We start from the raw sequence: 15497 nt of genomic DNA, 5'->3' as shown, positions 1-15497 counted from the left end.
AAAACCCGCTTGGATGCAGTCCTGCGCCACGTGCTTTAGGTGTCCCTGCGTATGCAGGGGGGTTGGACTAGATGATCTCTAGAGGTCCCTTCCAACCCTAAGCATTCTATGATTCTATGATTCTATGATTCTATGATTTTTGTCTTCTGAAATCTGTATTGGATTTATTGCCTGTTTGTCTGGAGCTAGATTTGCCAGGCCTTCCTGTACTGGGATGGCACAATTGTTGTCTCAGCCCTACAGCTCTTCCTGTAGAGAGCCATCTTGCTCCTTAATATTCTGCAGTCCTGACACTGAGAAGGTCAATAATCCAAATAACAGTTTAATGGATACTAGCCCAGAAATGAACATATCTAAAAGTTCGCTAAGCTTCTTTTAAAATATCAGCCTTGTGAGAATAATTATGTATTATATTGAATGTATAAGTATTTCTAAGCTGGAATTTTTACCAATTTAAATTTAAAAAGGATAGTGGTTGAGCCTTGACATATTTTAGTTAGTCAGAATCTTATGTTTCAAGGAAAAATTGGCAACTTCCAACCCTAGGAGAAAGATCCATGGTAGATTTGTTTGTTCGTTTCTTTGCTTTTGTAATCAAAGTGAGGCAAACCTTGACACATAGATTCCTCTTGATTCCTCTAACACATAGATATGCAGATTTTACTCATACAAGTAAATGAAGAGAACTGCTCTGCATCAATAAATGACCTCTTTAAAATCTTTAAGGGTGAGTGACCTCATGTCTGTTTCTACTGAAAGGTCATCTGATTTTAGTGCAGATGGTATTTCCTACAAAGAATGCTGTTCTCCTTTAAATTAAACTCAGTGCAAGTTTTAAACCAACAATCTTATTTAAGCACCAAGTTTAAACTGGGTCCATGAGAGAATAACGGTCATGACCCTTCTGTTGGTATGTTCCAGAAGTGATATATGTGTATGTATGGCTGTGGGCTTCGTGGTAACCTTCATTACCCTGTTACTGGTCGTTCCCTGTTGGCTTCTCCCTTTCTTTGCTTTCATTTGCGCTTAGTTCAGTCAAAACCCTTGGCAAGTGGAGGTGAAAGTATATGTCAGGCTAAAGTAAAATCACCTGATGTGCTAAACCACAATAACTAATTCACATTGGCTTTACCTTGATTACAATTTGGAAGCAATTTTTCCTTGCCGTTTTTTTGGGGAGAGAATTGCCTCCTGGCATGTTCTGTGCAGAATCCTATTTCACAGAGTATTTGATGATTATATAAATAGCTTCTAGTAAGTGTTATTTTATTTTATTTTGTTTTGTTTTGTTTTATTTTGTTTTGTTTATTTTTAATACAGCAAGGAAGAACTCCTTGGGTCATGTGAGGGGCAAAGGTGATCACACAGGGTGTCCAGGAAAGTGATGAGATTGTTGTGTGGGATGCTGTTCCTTCCTTGCAGTTGCAGAGCTCTAACTTCTCTCTAGATTTACAGTGCTGGTCAGACAGTAAGTCAGCTGTGTCTGGCATTTAGTGTTTTTGAAGCAAGAAATTACTTGATAGCTTTGCTAAGAAGTAGCAAGATATAGGCACAGCAGCACTAGAGCACAGCAGGGAGGTAACTGAGTTTAGCTTTGAAGGAAAGCATGAATTTTGTCAGGTCTAGTAACCACTCTAGCCGTGGCTGAATTTTCTGTGCACTCTGCATTTGATCTTTTTTATTCCTGAGTCTTTAAAATCAACAAGCAGATGACAGTACTAGGCTCTTGGTACAGCAGAAGCACTGTTTATTCGTGAGGGATCTATGTACTCTAGAACTCATAAGGCAGAAGCTTGGAGTTGGTGCAGATCTAGTCCCTTTGACAATGACGAGTTCTTAGATGTAGAGTTATACTATTTTCATACTAAAACAGAACTAAAAATAAAGGTAATTTCACAGTATACCAGTGTGCCTTCCATCATGCTGCTTTATCCAAAAGTAAAGACTGCTGCACATAGCATTGCTTTATGGAATGTCAGTAATCTGATGAACTTTCACCACAGGTGTGATAAACTTTCAATTTTACCAGATATTAGAATAAGTGAAAGAGATGCTAATTCAGGGTTCAAGAGTAGTGCAATGTAAGGAACAGTAATGGTACAGGAATGAGGAATTGTGCCACTTTCTCAAAGGCTTGTGTTGTGCTTGCATGGAAATCAAAAGATGCAATTTGTTCATTAAATTTAAATGTTGGAGAAGTGGTATTCCACCACTTCAGTGCAATTTACTAATTCCTTAGGCAGGTCAAAATATTTCTGTATGCATGTCTCTGTCTCTCTATTGATGCTATTTGACTTAAAATGCTTTTCCTCTTATGGCAGATCATGGTAATGTCAGATAACACATCAGTCTCTTCAGGACAGAGCCTTCATCTACCCAACCTTCCCAGTAATTCCCTGTCTTTTTCTGAAGTGAAGAAGAAGTCATCTCATGGCACAAAGGTGAGACTTATTTTGACAGAAGACACTTGAACCAATGAGGCATACTCAGGGAATAAACTTGAAAAAATTCTAGTTGTCTGTTGTGGTCTTAGAGGGGGGGAAAAGGAGGAGGGAGGGAACTATTTTTTTTTTTACCCAGGAAAAGATTTAATGAGATCTACAGAAATGGATAGAATTTGAGAAAATACTAAGATAACTGGTTGGTTTGTTAAATATTTATAAATGAATGCTTTGTAAGATAACTGTGTAGAAAAAACTTGAAAAAAATGTTTTCTCTAGTGTTTTTAATTATATTTAAACTTTAGGGATTAATTCTTTATTAAGTATTTCAAAGATAGCAATATGCTATCAATTTCTAGGACATTAAATTGAATGCACAGAGCTAGAAAATGATGAAAATTTGTATTCAGATGAACTTTTTGAGAAATATAAATTAACCTTTCTAAAACATCAGAGCACTTCAGCTTGTCAAAATAAATTAATCTTGTGGAGGAATAAGAAGTATGCCCGTTCTAAAAGGAAAAACGAACGCAAGACTACTACTTGCTTCATAAATGAATTAGCATTTTTTTTTCTATTCTGTTTTCAAAATCATTTGGCATTTGGTTTTCCTTTTGTCACATCTTCTAGATTGAAATATATTATTATACTTAATATATTATTATAATATTATTATTATGCCTAATCTCATTGGCATCTGATTTTTGGTGTTACAAGAACAATCTTAGTTTTTACCAGTAATCTTCATGTTCTATAACTGTACAAAATGTGCTAGAAAAATGCCCAGTCTTTTATCTGGAAAGAACGGACAGGCAGTGAACTATCCTACACCTAAGTATACACATTGATAAAAAGGTATCATAATAAAAAGGATATTTAGAGAAACAACGTTAACTTTAGTATGTCAATGCCTGGTTTGTGTTGCGTCCGAGCACCTTACGTTCTGTAGTGCAGTTCTTGTAAAAGCCAGAGGGTCTGGGCAGTTTCATTTCCCTGGCATGAGACAGAGTGAATCTGAGGACGAGGCTGAAGGCACCAAAACCGGTGTGTAGTGCCTAGAAGGAAGGGATGCAAGGGTGCAGAGGTAACTGCCCAGCCACTTGGCCTGGGAGGTAGCTGCAAACACTTGGGTACTGCAGATGAGTTACTTGGGACACTTCACTCACCATAATATGGCTCCTTGTGAATTTGGGTATATCCGTAGAACTGGTTTCTGAACATCCTCTTTGGATGTAGCTGTTATGTGGATTTCCCTGAGCCTTGCCCTACATTCCAGTGCAGGCATGTGGAGGCTTGGCCTAAATCAAGCAGGCCAAATTCCTACAGAAAGGATTAGAAAAGTACAGAAGCGACACCAAGTCCTGCACTAGTCCTTCACCTACTTACTGTACACCATGGTAAATCCTGGGTCTCCCTTTCAATTCCTTTAATGACAAATGGTACCTGGGATGTTTTATTTTAAACTCTCTCAGGTAATGAACTTTTGTCTCTTGTGGAAGACCTTGGCAAGTATAGTGTGCTTGCATGTTTCCTGTGGGCCCAGTCTAGTCTCAGACTGATTCTACCTCAAACATCAGCAATCTTTCACTTCTGCCTAGGTAATTACCTGTAATGAGTTTGGTCACAGCAACAAAACTACTGTGGGAGTCAATATGAACTCAGATGTACATCATGACTAAGAATCATATTCTGTATCAGTGGCATTCTTACCCCAAAATGTTTTGTTTCAAAATAGGACCATGAGCAGCAATGCTTTTCCTTTTCCAGTCATCCCTTCATAACTGTATTCAAGATAAAGTAGCTCTGCTCCTAAAATAATACCAACAATATAATGTCACCTGGGAGTGATGTTCCTGTCCAGGATAGATCCTCTCCAATTTAAAAGACACACTAATGAGGAGCTATTTCTGTGTCTCTTAAGAAACAGTTGTAAATATCTGGTCTACTTATGATCAACAGCTATTTTTGAGGAATAGGCACAAGAGATAACCTTAGACACTTGTTCTTTTATAATAAAATTCTAACAGTTTAAAAGTCTTGGATTTTTTGTCCTGAAGATGCTTTGTTTTGTTGGGAGGTATGTGTTTTCAAACAATTGGTCACATTAATTATTGCTTGATAATTTGGAGTAAGTCTACTTATTTTCATGTGATGCAACATCCTCAGTGTTCAAATTTAAATATAACATGGTAACTGTAGGAGAGTTTGGTAATTATCAGTCTTGCTAATGGACATGGATTATCAGTGAGTCTAAAACTGTAGGTGTTTGCACTGCAAGTATTCAAGCAGGTTTTTTTTTTTTTTCTCTTTCTCTGCAACAGTACCACTTCGATGTGCTTGTTCTGGTGTGTTTGTTTGGTATCTGTGAATACCAAACTAAAGTTCAGGGTCAATTCATAACTCTGAATATGTAAAACCAGAACCCTAAGGTTTGCCTACCCATTTGGCATCTACAAATTATCACACAACTGCTCTTAGCAGAGAATTGTGGTCAAGACAGTAAGCATGTGCAAAAATATGATAATGCTCATTTATCAAAAATGTACAGCACAGGGTTACGTAAGACAACTATCAGTTTGCTTTCTTTCTCATACTTTTGAGGAATATGGGTTCATAAATAGTGGGTGTCCACATTGCTGAAATTCCATTATTTTATGTGTAAGTAGTGTAGTGTGTTAGTGAGACTCAGTGCATTAGTTAAAAAAAAGTGTTACTCTTAAAAAAAAAAAGTTTTAATGTTTTTCCTTATTGCATGCATTTATTTATTTTTTGAATCTTTTCAGAGTATAAAAATAACTACATGCTAGTTCCAGATGCTTCTGTTGCTTTCAAGGCAGTTGTATTGGTAACCATGTTTATGTCATGTAAAATACTGTATGCATGGAACAACAGAGAAATAGTATGATCAGTTTAATCAGGAAAATTGGCTTTAGGAATAAAACATACAGTCATTTGCATAGAAATTTAGTTTACTTCAAGTTCTTTTTCTCGTGTCTGATCAGAAGGAAGAATTTTATGTTGCTTCTTCTGGCTGTCTCCAACTGCTGTGTGTAGCCTGCTTCTCTTTGTCCAGCTGCCATCGTTCGTAATTATACAATGGGCTGGGCAAGCAAGAAAGAAGTTTCATGAAGTGTGGAAAGCTTTGGGAATGTGGACCATGGTAATTCTGTGAGAACTGGCAGTGGGTGAATTTATCTCTAGCATGCTATTAGAAAGTGAAATAACAACACTGTACTTGTGGAGACCTTTAAAATAATTTATTTTCTCCCCATCTAAATCAATTTGTGCTTTTTCAGTTGAATACTAAACATATTTGTATATATTAGAAATCTTAATTCCCACAAGCAATTCCTTTTAGGTAACTCCTCCTCTTTTCCTTCTGAGAGCAGAAGGCATATTTGAGACTAATTCCGTTCCAGGACACGACCATATTATCTCAATAACAGTTGAATAAATGACATTTTTGTATTACAAGTGAAAATAATGTGGGGTCATAAAATGACCCCCCCAATCCTAAATTATTTGTCTAAACATAAAAATACTGTAGATGGGAGTGGCCTAACCAATGTATTCAGCTTAATGACTAATCAAACTTAATGAGCCACTTAATGAACTCAAAAAAATTGTCTTATTTTCTAACTAGTATGTGTCAATATGTGTCAATACCTGGAGATGTTTGAAATGACTTTCAGAGGACATTGGTTATCCTAAATGGTTTATCCATTTTAATCAAATGAAGAGTTACATTTTGTAGTAGGAAGTTAAAATCCAGCCCTGCAAGATATACAGAAAATTCAACACCATTCTTTCTCTTGTGACTCCAGAAGTGGAAATACGCTACTTGTTGAGCAACACCATTTTTCTGTTTTGAGAAGACTATATCACACTTTCTGTAACATTTATTTTTAAAGGCCTGTTACTGATGATCTGTCAAAGGGGCCGAATATCTTGAAATATGTGTGATTGCTGTTGCTTGGATTAATAAAATAAGATGTTTACAGCCTGTTTAATATGCCTATAATCTGCTATATTATTCTTTCAGTGTTTGTCCTGCAATATATCAAAGTATACTTGGGTTTCTTAAAATAATATTTGATGAATGCACAAATGTAAGCTATGGTATGTAAAAATAGTATCTGTCACAACCCCACAGTCTCTATATTGCATATGCAATTTGAAAAAAGCCCATTTGCTATGTCACACAGAAAAAATATCATTCACTTTTATTCCTCACAACAGTTCTTAAGTTGGGGAAAAAAACATTTAAGCATACATTCTGATTTACATTAAGGTCTATGTAGCACATGCTATGAAAATTTACCCACAGCTCACCCCAAATCAGATGTGCACTCACCACTAGAATGATAGAATTTTATAAGTTAGTATGTTTGTTTTTATATTTTTTCTTTTTTTTTTAATTTTGAGTGCCTCATACTGTTTCTTCAGCTGTTTTGTTGAAGATTAGAAATTGACAAAAGATACTTTATTTACTTAAAGAATGAATTAAACATGGTATTAAATGTCACAGTACATACCATATATTTATACTTTGATTTCCTTGAAAGAAGCGGAGGCTTCTGCCATATTCTGGAAAAGGAAGTATAGCTGTCTAAAAAAAAAAAGACAGACAGACAGACATAGGTCCCCAGTTTCCAGTGGTTGTGATAATATTGCCTCCCAAGGTTGATTTCACATTTCTCTGATGGAAAGCAGTTAAAACTAGCTTCCTCTTGTAGGGCATTTTAAAATTCATGGTAAGGAAGGTGGAAAAAAATAAGAGGACTCCATCTTGTTTACAAATTTGCAAATTTATGTTTACACATACCCTGTTTCTTCCTTGAGCAGCACTTCTGGCTCTGCTGTGATAGAACAAGATCTGAAGATGAAAGCATTAATAATGAATTCATACAACATACCTTGTGTGTTGGTTTTGTATTTAAAAAGAAAAAAAAGTCTTTTTTTTTTTTTTTTTAACCTGGCAAATAGTCTTGGCTAATCACATGCAGGGAATGATTAATGCCTTTACAGTTTTGAGAAACAAGGATATGCCTTTTATTTAGACGTTCAGATGTCATCAGAATATTGTTCATTGTTTATGAGAAAAAAAAATTTTATTTACAGCTTTGTGTTTACAGTCATTTGTCTTTCATTAGCATGGAATGTTAGTAGAGTGTATATTAATTTGATAGCTGAAATTTCAAAATTAACCTTTTTGGCAGACCACCGTAAGGAAAAGTGTATGCAGCATAGGCTAGCCAATAAAACTGGGATTTGGGCTGCTGATCACAGCCAAAGTTTGCTCAGGAGTGATAAAGATTTCAATTTATGTTTTAGACTCACGCTGTTTTGGATAAACTATATTGGATAGACAAAATAATTTTTTTTCCCCAACATTTAAAGTAAATTTACATTTATAAAAACGAGAAGAAAAACTTTGGTGTTTCTGCCATATTACTTTCCAAGCTGATGTTTCCAGAGAATCTTTCACACTTGTAGACTGAACATTTTCTTGTACATTATTGATGGAATATTTTTCCTTTCTGCCAGCTCAAGATGGTCTCCCCAGAAATTTGGCATACATTAGGATTGCTTTTGAAGAGTTAATCCATAGTGCATATATTTAACTTGAGGCCAGTCATTCTTAATCCTCACTTCTCTTGCAAGATTTGAACTTGAATATTTCCTAGTGCTTTGAGTGCTGGATTTATGCTTCTGCCTGTTGTTAATATTGGTACATATAGATTTCCAAATCTGATGTAAGAATCTACTTGTAATAATGACACAATAAAAACTTTTTTTGTGTGTGTTCAGCTGTATATGTGTGAAAATTCAGTATTTTACTAATTCAATTAAGGTAACTTTTAAAATATATGAAGAGAAAGTAATTGTTTTAACTGATTTTTCCCCTGTTGGTAGGCAGAAGAATGGAGTCTGCTCTCTCTGTACATATGATTAAAACATCCAGGTTTTACAGCATTCAACATTCGTATTATTCAAGTCGTAATAGACATGATCTGCTAATTTTGTTAATAGGCAGCAAATAATTGGGTATATTATTGGGTATATTCCTTGTCTTACTTTCTTATCTTGTTGAGAAATTGTTCATGTCCTGTTTATTTGCAGGGGGGAGGAGGGTAGGGAGGGTGGATTTCAGGGCAATTCTACAGATTGTACTTAGAAAAAAAGTCATTCCATGTAGAATTTGGAGTTTGCATGCCCTGTTTTTCTCCTTTGACTTCCACTGCACTATTGCTCTTACATTTATATTGGGGTTAAAACAGTGGTGAAGTGTGGGGGAAGAAAAGTTGAATATATTTTTGCCTTCTGCTATTGTGTAAGTATGTGGCAGTGTGAAACAGTCGGAGAAACCAGATCTGCATGTATGCTAGAGGGTCGAAACAGAAAAGCAGATCTTATCACTGTAGCATGGTGGGTAAACATTGATGCAGATTTCTGCAAAAATAAATAGAGCTAAGTATTTGTTCATGAAGTTTGTATAAATGAGAGGGTATCATGTCTTAAGCAGACTAAAGAATCATGGGTATTACTTTGTTCTGCAGCCTGCAAACTTGGACTACTAAGCAATATTATTGAAAGTCAAAAATAGAAATGCCTTTTTAATATTTATATGGATAAACATTTTCTTCAGTAGTTAACCGTTTTCAGTAATGCTTTTTTGTGTAAGGATTGTAATGGAAAAAATTTAATTGTAGGTACTTGTTCATCAAGCGCTCTTCACTTTCAGAATTTCAGTGGAATTGTAATTTTAAAACATTATATGTACTGGGGCAAAGTTAATTCATTCTAGTGTCTGGTAAATAGTGTTAACCCCTTTTTTGTCCTGAGGAAGAGTAATTTAAAATTATTCTGCTATATTATCTAGATTTGCCAACAAGTAAGACATGGGCCAGGAAATCCTTGCAATACTGGAATGGCTGTAGCCCATCTAGCTTCATTAAAGCTATTAGAGTTCTTTCGGTTAATCATGAGTCTGATCATTTGAAAGCTGGAGGTTTGTGTGCTCTCATGGAGTATAGCACTTGGTCAGGGCAGATCCTCCTCTCAGAGCAGTGATTTCCTCAGCTTGTAGGTTGACGGTCTTACGGGTTTTCAACAGGAGTAATTTTTTTTTTAATGCTTCAGGGGGTTAGTATGAGTTCTTTTTCTGTTTATTTTAGCATGACATTTTTAATGAAATCATTTTCCGTATAAATCTGTACTTACAGTTAGGATTTTATCAGATTTTGCATAATGTAAAAATAAGAAAAGAATCATACTGCTTGGATTTGGATTTGGTCTTGGGTTTTATAGCCAGTCTAGAACCTTAAATGATACCCATTGATTTCCTTCCCATGTATATGCAACATCTTTCTTTAAGTATTTCTTCCTGAAAGTGTCTTTGAAAAGGACCAGTATATAGGTAGATATTTTTGTAATGTGCCTGTAAGGAACAAACAACCTAAATTTGTTCAGCATATATTCCTGTTAATGTTAATTCCTGTCTTTTTCTAGACTGCAAGTAGTGTAAAATAGGTACTAGCCTACCTATTTAGTTAGGCTAGTAGGTATTTTTGAGCTGCTGCTGCACGTGGTTCCAGTGAAATTGGGTGGTGTTCAGAGTAGTTTTATCTTTTGAAAATTCAATGAATACACAGAGAATATGAAAGGACGTTAGTTAATATTCAGAAAAAAGGATCCCTTAAAATCTGTTCCAAATAGTTCAGTTCCCTTATTGTCAACTCTAGTTAAAAAGATCACAATTTTCCCTATCTCTTTAACCTTTCAGATTTTAGCAGAAAAATAGATGAGCCAGGAAAGATACTGCTCTGCTCCTAACTACTTTTGCGTATCTTTAGAATGCTTATCATCACACTCTCAGGAAACTCTTCACTTGCTGCAGTTGTATTAAAATATGTAATGAAATATTTAGCATAAACAGCAGCAAAGAAAATGGGGGGAGGAAAGGGTTTTTTTTCTTTTTCTTTAGGAGAAATTTTCACTAGAGAGATGTTAGTTGTTGAGAGGTGTCAATCAAGGCCTGCATAACTAGTCTAGACCCAGAGTTGTCACTGCAAGTGAGGAAAATGGTCTGACAAAAGATGAAGACAGAATTGTGGCTGAAAAGTTCAACTTTGCCTGAAATGACATGTTTTGCCCTAATTCTCTCTGGAGTATGCAGGCTCCTGTGCTGATCTTTTCTTACATGTTTCTTTTTTTCTCCTTCAGCAATTTAGTAGTCATCATTTAACATTTTCTAAACAAGCTCTATTTATGTTTTAAAAATCATGTTTCTTAAAAGTCATGTTAGGTTTTTAAGATAACGAATCAATTCTCTTCTTAGAAACGCTGACCAACAATGGTAACTGCTCATGGTCCACCACCTTGTAGCACATAAGTTGACCAGAATGATGGCTTGTGTGATTTGGTTATTACAGAATAATTTGCAGTTTCTAGTCCTTTTTTTTATTATTATTTTAAAAAAATTAATCATGGTTCCATATCGTGTCTTGGAGCTTTTTGTGGGTTTTTTTTTATTATTATTATTTGTTTGATTGTTTTTAAATAAAGCTTTATTTCTCCTTTTTGCAGGACCCAACTAAGATAATGAACACGAGTAGCAGTAGCAGCAGTACTAACAGTTTTTCAAAGCCCTATAAGCTAATAAAGGAGCACAAGGAAAAAACTTCTAAAGACTCAAAAGAACATAAAAGTGCCTTCAAAGAACCTTCCAGGGAACACAGTAAATCTTCCAAAGAATGCTCTAAGAAACCCAAAGAAAACAAACCATTAAAAGATGAAAAAATAGTTCCTAAGATGGCCTTCAAGGAACCGAAACCTATGACCAAGGAGCCAAAATCTGAAAACACTCCCATCCTTACCATAACTGGTGGACAGCAGCTGGAAAAAAAGGTTCCTACAAAAAGGCCCTCTGTTGTGGATTCTGATGAACTTTCTACCAAAAAAAGAAAAAAAGGTAGTTCAGAGTCTTTATTTAAAAGTTTTTCTAGTGCTCCACCACTGATTCTTACTTGTTCATCTGACAAAAAACAAACCAAGGATAGAGCTCAACTCAAGATGGGGAAAGTCAAAACAGAAAATGATACACTGGAAAAGAAGACATCTACTCTTCTACCTTTTGATAATATTGTGGATCCCAATGATTCTGACATAGAGGAAAACATATCCTCCAAATCTGAAGTAAGTGGTATTTGCTTCCCCCGCCCCACCCATATGTACTGAGTATTCACAGTCCTATGGATTGTGTTCTGTATTTGTTTTTTCCTCTCCTCTTTTCCTGTCTGTTGGCAAATTGTTCATGCTCAAGGATGTTAACTGCTGATTATTTAAAATTATGAATATTTTGTTTAAATAGTATTGACTGCTCAAGTGTATTCTGTTTATAAATCTGTCAAAATTATGACTAGTGAGTGTGTGGAATATGGCTATGAAAAATACTGCCCTTTTGATTTTGTTCATTTTGAGTTGCCACTGCTCTGTGTGAGAGAAGGAAATTCATTGAAATAGTTATTTTTCAGACCTTAAGATTTGTGTTCAGGAATTATGGAATTCAGTAACTTCAGAAAAGGATCCTGAAAATTATTCAGCATGTTCAAAAAGTGCAGACATGTGAAAAGGCCGTACCAGAACCAGCTGAGCTTAATCTGGTGCTAAGAAGGACAGTTCTGTAACTGATACGAATTTGGGGAGAAAAGGAACCCCCAGAATCTCCACTCTAGTGAGGAAAATATATGTAAAAACTTTTCCAAGAAGCAAACAACTGTTTTGCACAAAAGTTTGCTTTCATGAAAATATTTTTTCTGCTATGCTGCTCATAATTTTCTTTCAATGATTAGGATTTTAATTATTCCCAGAGCAGATTTCAGTTTCTATAGGTATCTATTTAGACATACAGGTTTCTACAGATAAATGAATACAGAGGAAAGGGGGTAGGAAGAGATGGCTTTTGAAGAAAAGCGATAGGCTTTGTTTCTTGATTTGTTCTTTTTGGTGCCTTCTTTTATATTTAGTTGTAGGGTGGTAAGCAGGATAAAGAGAAGGGAATTGTATTCCCTTGAGGATTCTTCTCAGTTATCGCTGTTGAATTTTCTCATTTTTCCATTATTCTTTTTTGTATGCCGAATGTTGCTGCATGATGCACAGAGAAAGTAAAATCAAAATAAAAAACAAAAACAAAAAACCAAAAAACTCTATACATGAAGAGTTATTTCTGGTCTATTCATCCTTCACGATTAACCAACTCATTTGCCTGAAGCTAGGAAGTTATTTCTTCAGTAAGCACACTCTGGCATAATTACATGCTATAAAATCTAGTAAAATGTTTTTCCTTACTGTGGTAGGGTTCAAGTGATGGATATACTAGAACTGCTAAACAGAGAATGTACCATTATTTAATGAATATATTCCATAGAAATATGAGATTTCTTCCGTAATGGCTTTAAAAAGAAAAATCATAAAACCACTCAGTAAACTTGTTTTAGATATTAGAAATTAGATTGCAAATCTAAAAGTTAGTAATCATAATACCATAACAAGATCAGTTTTGAGCCCAAGTACTTTAGTGCTTTTTTTTCTTCCCCACAGTTGAAATTTCACCTGCAAGATTCTAATGCAGTATGCATTGTTATGAATAACAAAATTATGAATAAGTGGACTCATTACTTCATGGAGAAGAAATGTTCCCTTTCAGACATGGAAATTCTTACATGGTGTCTTTTTTCCGGCTTGGTATTGGTTTATGCGTGTATAACATGTATGAAAAAATCATAATATAGGTGTCATCAAACAGAGCAGTCAATAACTGTTGTATAACTAAGATTATGTTATTCCACCTAAAATGATTGTAGTCATACTTCTGTATTCTACAGAAAGTTCATTTAGCCAGTGGTTGTACCAAGAACAACTATATCTTTTTAAAACATTCCATGGGAGTGGGAGAGAGGCAAGTTAGAGCATTTTCTAAGAGTTTCCCCTTAGCAAATACTCATTGCCTTTTTTTTTTTTTTTTATCAGAAGCAAACCAAAAAGTGGGACAACAACAATTAGTGCTCGCATTATTTCTGAAAATTTGTCCAATAAACAGCATAGCAGGAGAAGTTCAGAATAACTTACATGGAGTTCGACTAGATGATCTCGTAAAGTCCCTTCCAACCTTAAGGATTCTATGTTTGTACACAGTTTTTATTGCGTATGTTCACCAGATGCTCAGACTTTAGCGTGTGTCTAGCTGTCAGGGATCACACTGAAGAACTTCTTTTGGAGCTAGTGGTAGTTATTGTGCTGGTCCCAGTGATGAAGTCCGGGTACGGATTTTAAATTAATGGTGACATTCTGAAATATCTTCACGAAGACAAAAGCGTCCAGCATCATTAAACAGAACCATTAGGTAATTCTGACAGAACCTGATTCAGGACCTGTATCGCAGCTCTCTTTGACCCATCTCTCTGGATTATAAGCACTTCTTAAACCATGAGCAGTGCTATTACCATTAAATCTTGACTGAACAGGGTCATCTGAGATGCCTATTAAGGCTGCTGATAGTCCCAAGAACAGTTTTATTGGGTTGGTGTCACTGGAAAGCAATTTTACTCCCCTGCTTTCTGCACCTGCAGCCGCTATTCAGTGAATAGAGGTGGAGTGTACCTTTTCAACTAATTTCAGATGGGAAAGCAATGTGTGCTCAACCCTTCTGAAAACCAGCATTAAATCTGGAGTTTGCCAGTTCAATGAGATGGGCAGCATACGGGTATTTTTGCCCTCTGACTGTTGCAATTACTTGAGAGATGACTTCTCTTCTATGTGATAAAGAATATCTGCCAGTGACTAATGCTGCCTCTGAGCTGTCCCTCAAAGCTGAAGTAGGAGCACATATCCAGATTATTTTATAATTGCCTTGCAGGCATTTGAGAAAGCCAGACACTCCACTAATTCTCTGGAGCCAATCCCTATTTTGAGATTCAAATACCATTATAAAACTTCAGTGCAAAATAAAGCAAAGTATATCTTGTCTTACCCACTCCTGTTTAATAACCTTTCTGTGTATGATTTGGAGAATATTAACATGTATGGTGACTGCATTGTAGACAATTTGATATATTCTGGAGTTTATTGCATTCCTCTTTGCTTTTAGCTCATTTTTGTTGTTGTTCATTTTGAGTTGCTGGAATTCCAACATTTGTCCAAATATTTTTTCGTGTTCTTTTGTCAATATTACTTTTCAAATATGTGAGTGTATTAAAGTGTATTGGTCTTTAGCATTAATTATATATTTACTATTAAAATACTTAAAGTACCAGTATCTTTATATGAGCTAGCAACATTATTCAGGAGCAGTAGTGATGTGAAATAATTAAAAATCCAATACAAAGACCAAGGTGTTTATATTATTTTACTGACTTTCTTATGGAGGACAGCAAGGAGGGCATAGAAAGCTTGTAAGATTTATGGCTTTAAGGCATAAGAATAACAGTGCAGTCCTCTTGAAAACTCCAATGATTATGGTTGTATTTATTTGAACAGTTTTGAAGCGAATAGATGAGAATGAAAGTATACAACTGCATGTCATGTATATTTGTGTGTGTTTGCATGGGCACATGTGCTGTCAAATTGTGATTGGTCAAGATTGAGGTGTTTCAAAAGCAGAGGACTTTAGTGAAGCATTTTTCTCTGGGCTGCATTACAGCTCTTGCAAGCTGCATTACAGAAAATTCACTGCAGAACAGTTAATATATGATAATGATTGCAGTAGAATAAGAGTTTATTTTGAACTAACTGGTTGCATATCTTTATGTAATCCTAAAGTTTCACTTTTAGTACTGTTTTAAAGTAATCCATAAAATGCCATTTTGCGTCTGGCATAAGATCTATTAATTCGCCTGCTTTGAATATGCAAAGATATTTTGAAAACCCTGTGGTCTTGTAAAACCTCCAGGTCCTTATTAGCTGAAAAATCCAGCCTTCTGCCAGGGCTGGAAGCTAAAGTAAGATCTCTTGCAGATAGTATTTAGAGTTTGAAATAACAGTAGTGAAAATAGACAT

The 15497-nt window shown here is 35.4% G+C and overlaps 1 protein-coding gene across 1 annotated transcript in view; it reads left to right on the top strand.

Annotated features, from left to right (window-relative positions):
• MLLT3 (MLLT3 super elongation complex subunit) overlaps window positions 1–11639 on the top strand; it is a gene marked incomplete at its 3' end in the record, with an annotated part of 98605 nt that extends 86966 nt beyond the window's left edge. Inside the window, exons 5-6 of the mRNA XM_088529789.1 lie at window positions 2322–2441; window positions 11031–11639. Of these exons, the coding sequence (XP_088385915.1) occupies window positions 2322–2441; window positions 11031–11639 (729 nt within the window). The remainder of the gene's footprint in view (window positions 1–2321; window positions 2442–11030) is intronic.
• Between the last annotated feature and the right edge of the window lie 3858 nt (window positions 11640–15497).

The sequence above is a fragment of the Tinamus guttatus genome, unplaced genomic scaffold, assembly GCF_059628265.1.
Source record: "Tinamus guttatus ecotype Peru unplaced genomic scaffold, ASM5962826v1 Tinamus_guttatus_pri_ptg000345l, whole genome shotgun sequence".
Classification (NCBI taxonomy): Eukaryota; Metazoa; Chordata; class Aves; order Tinamiformes; family Tinamidae; genus Tinamus; species Tinamus guttatus.
Note: the sequence above shows the minus strand (reverse complement) of the source record. Positions and strands in the feature narration are given on the sequence as shown.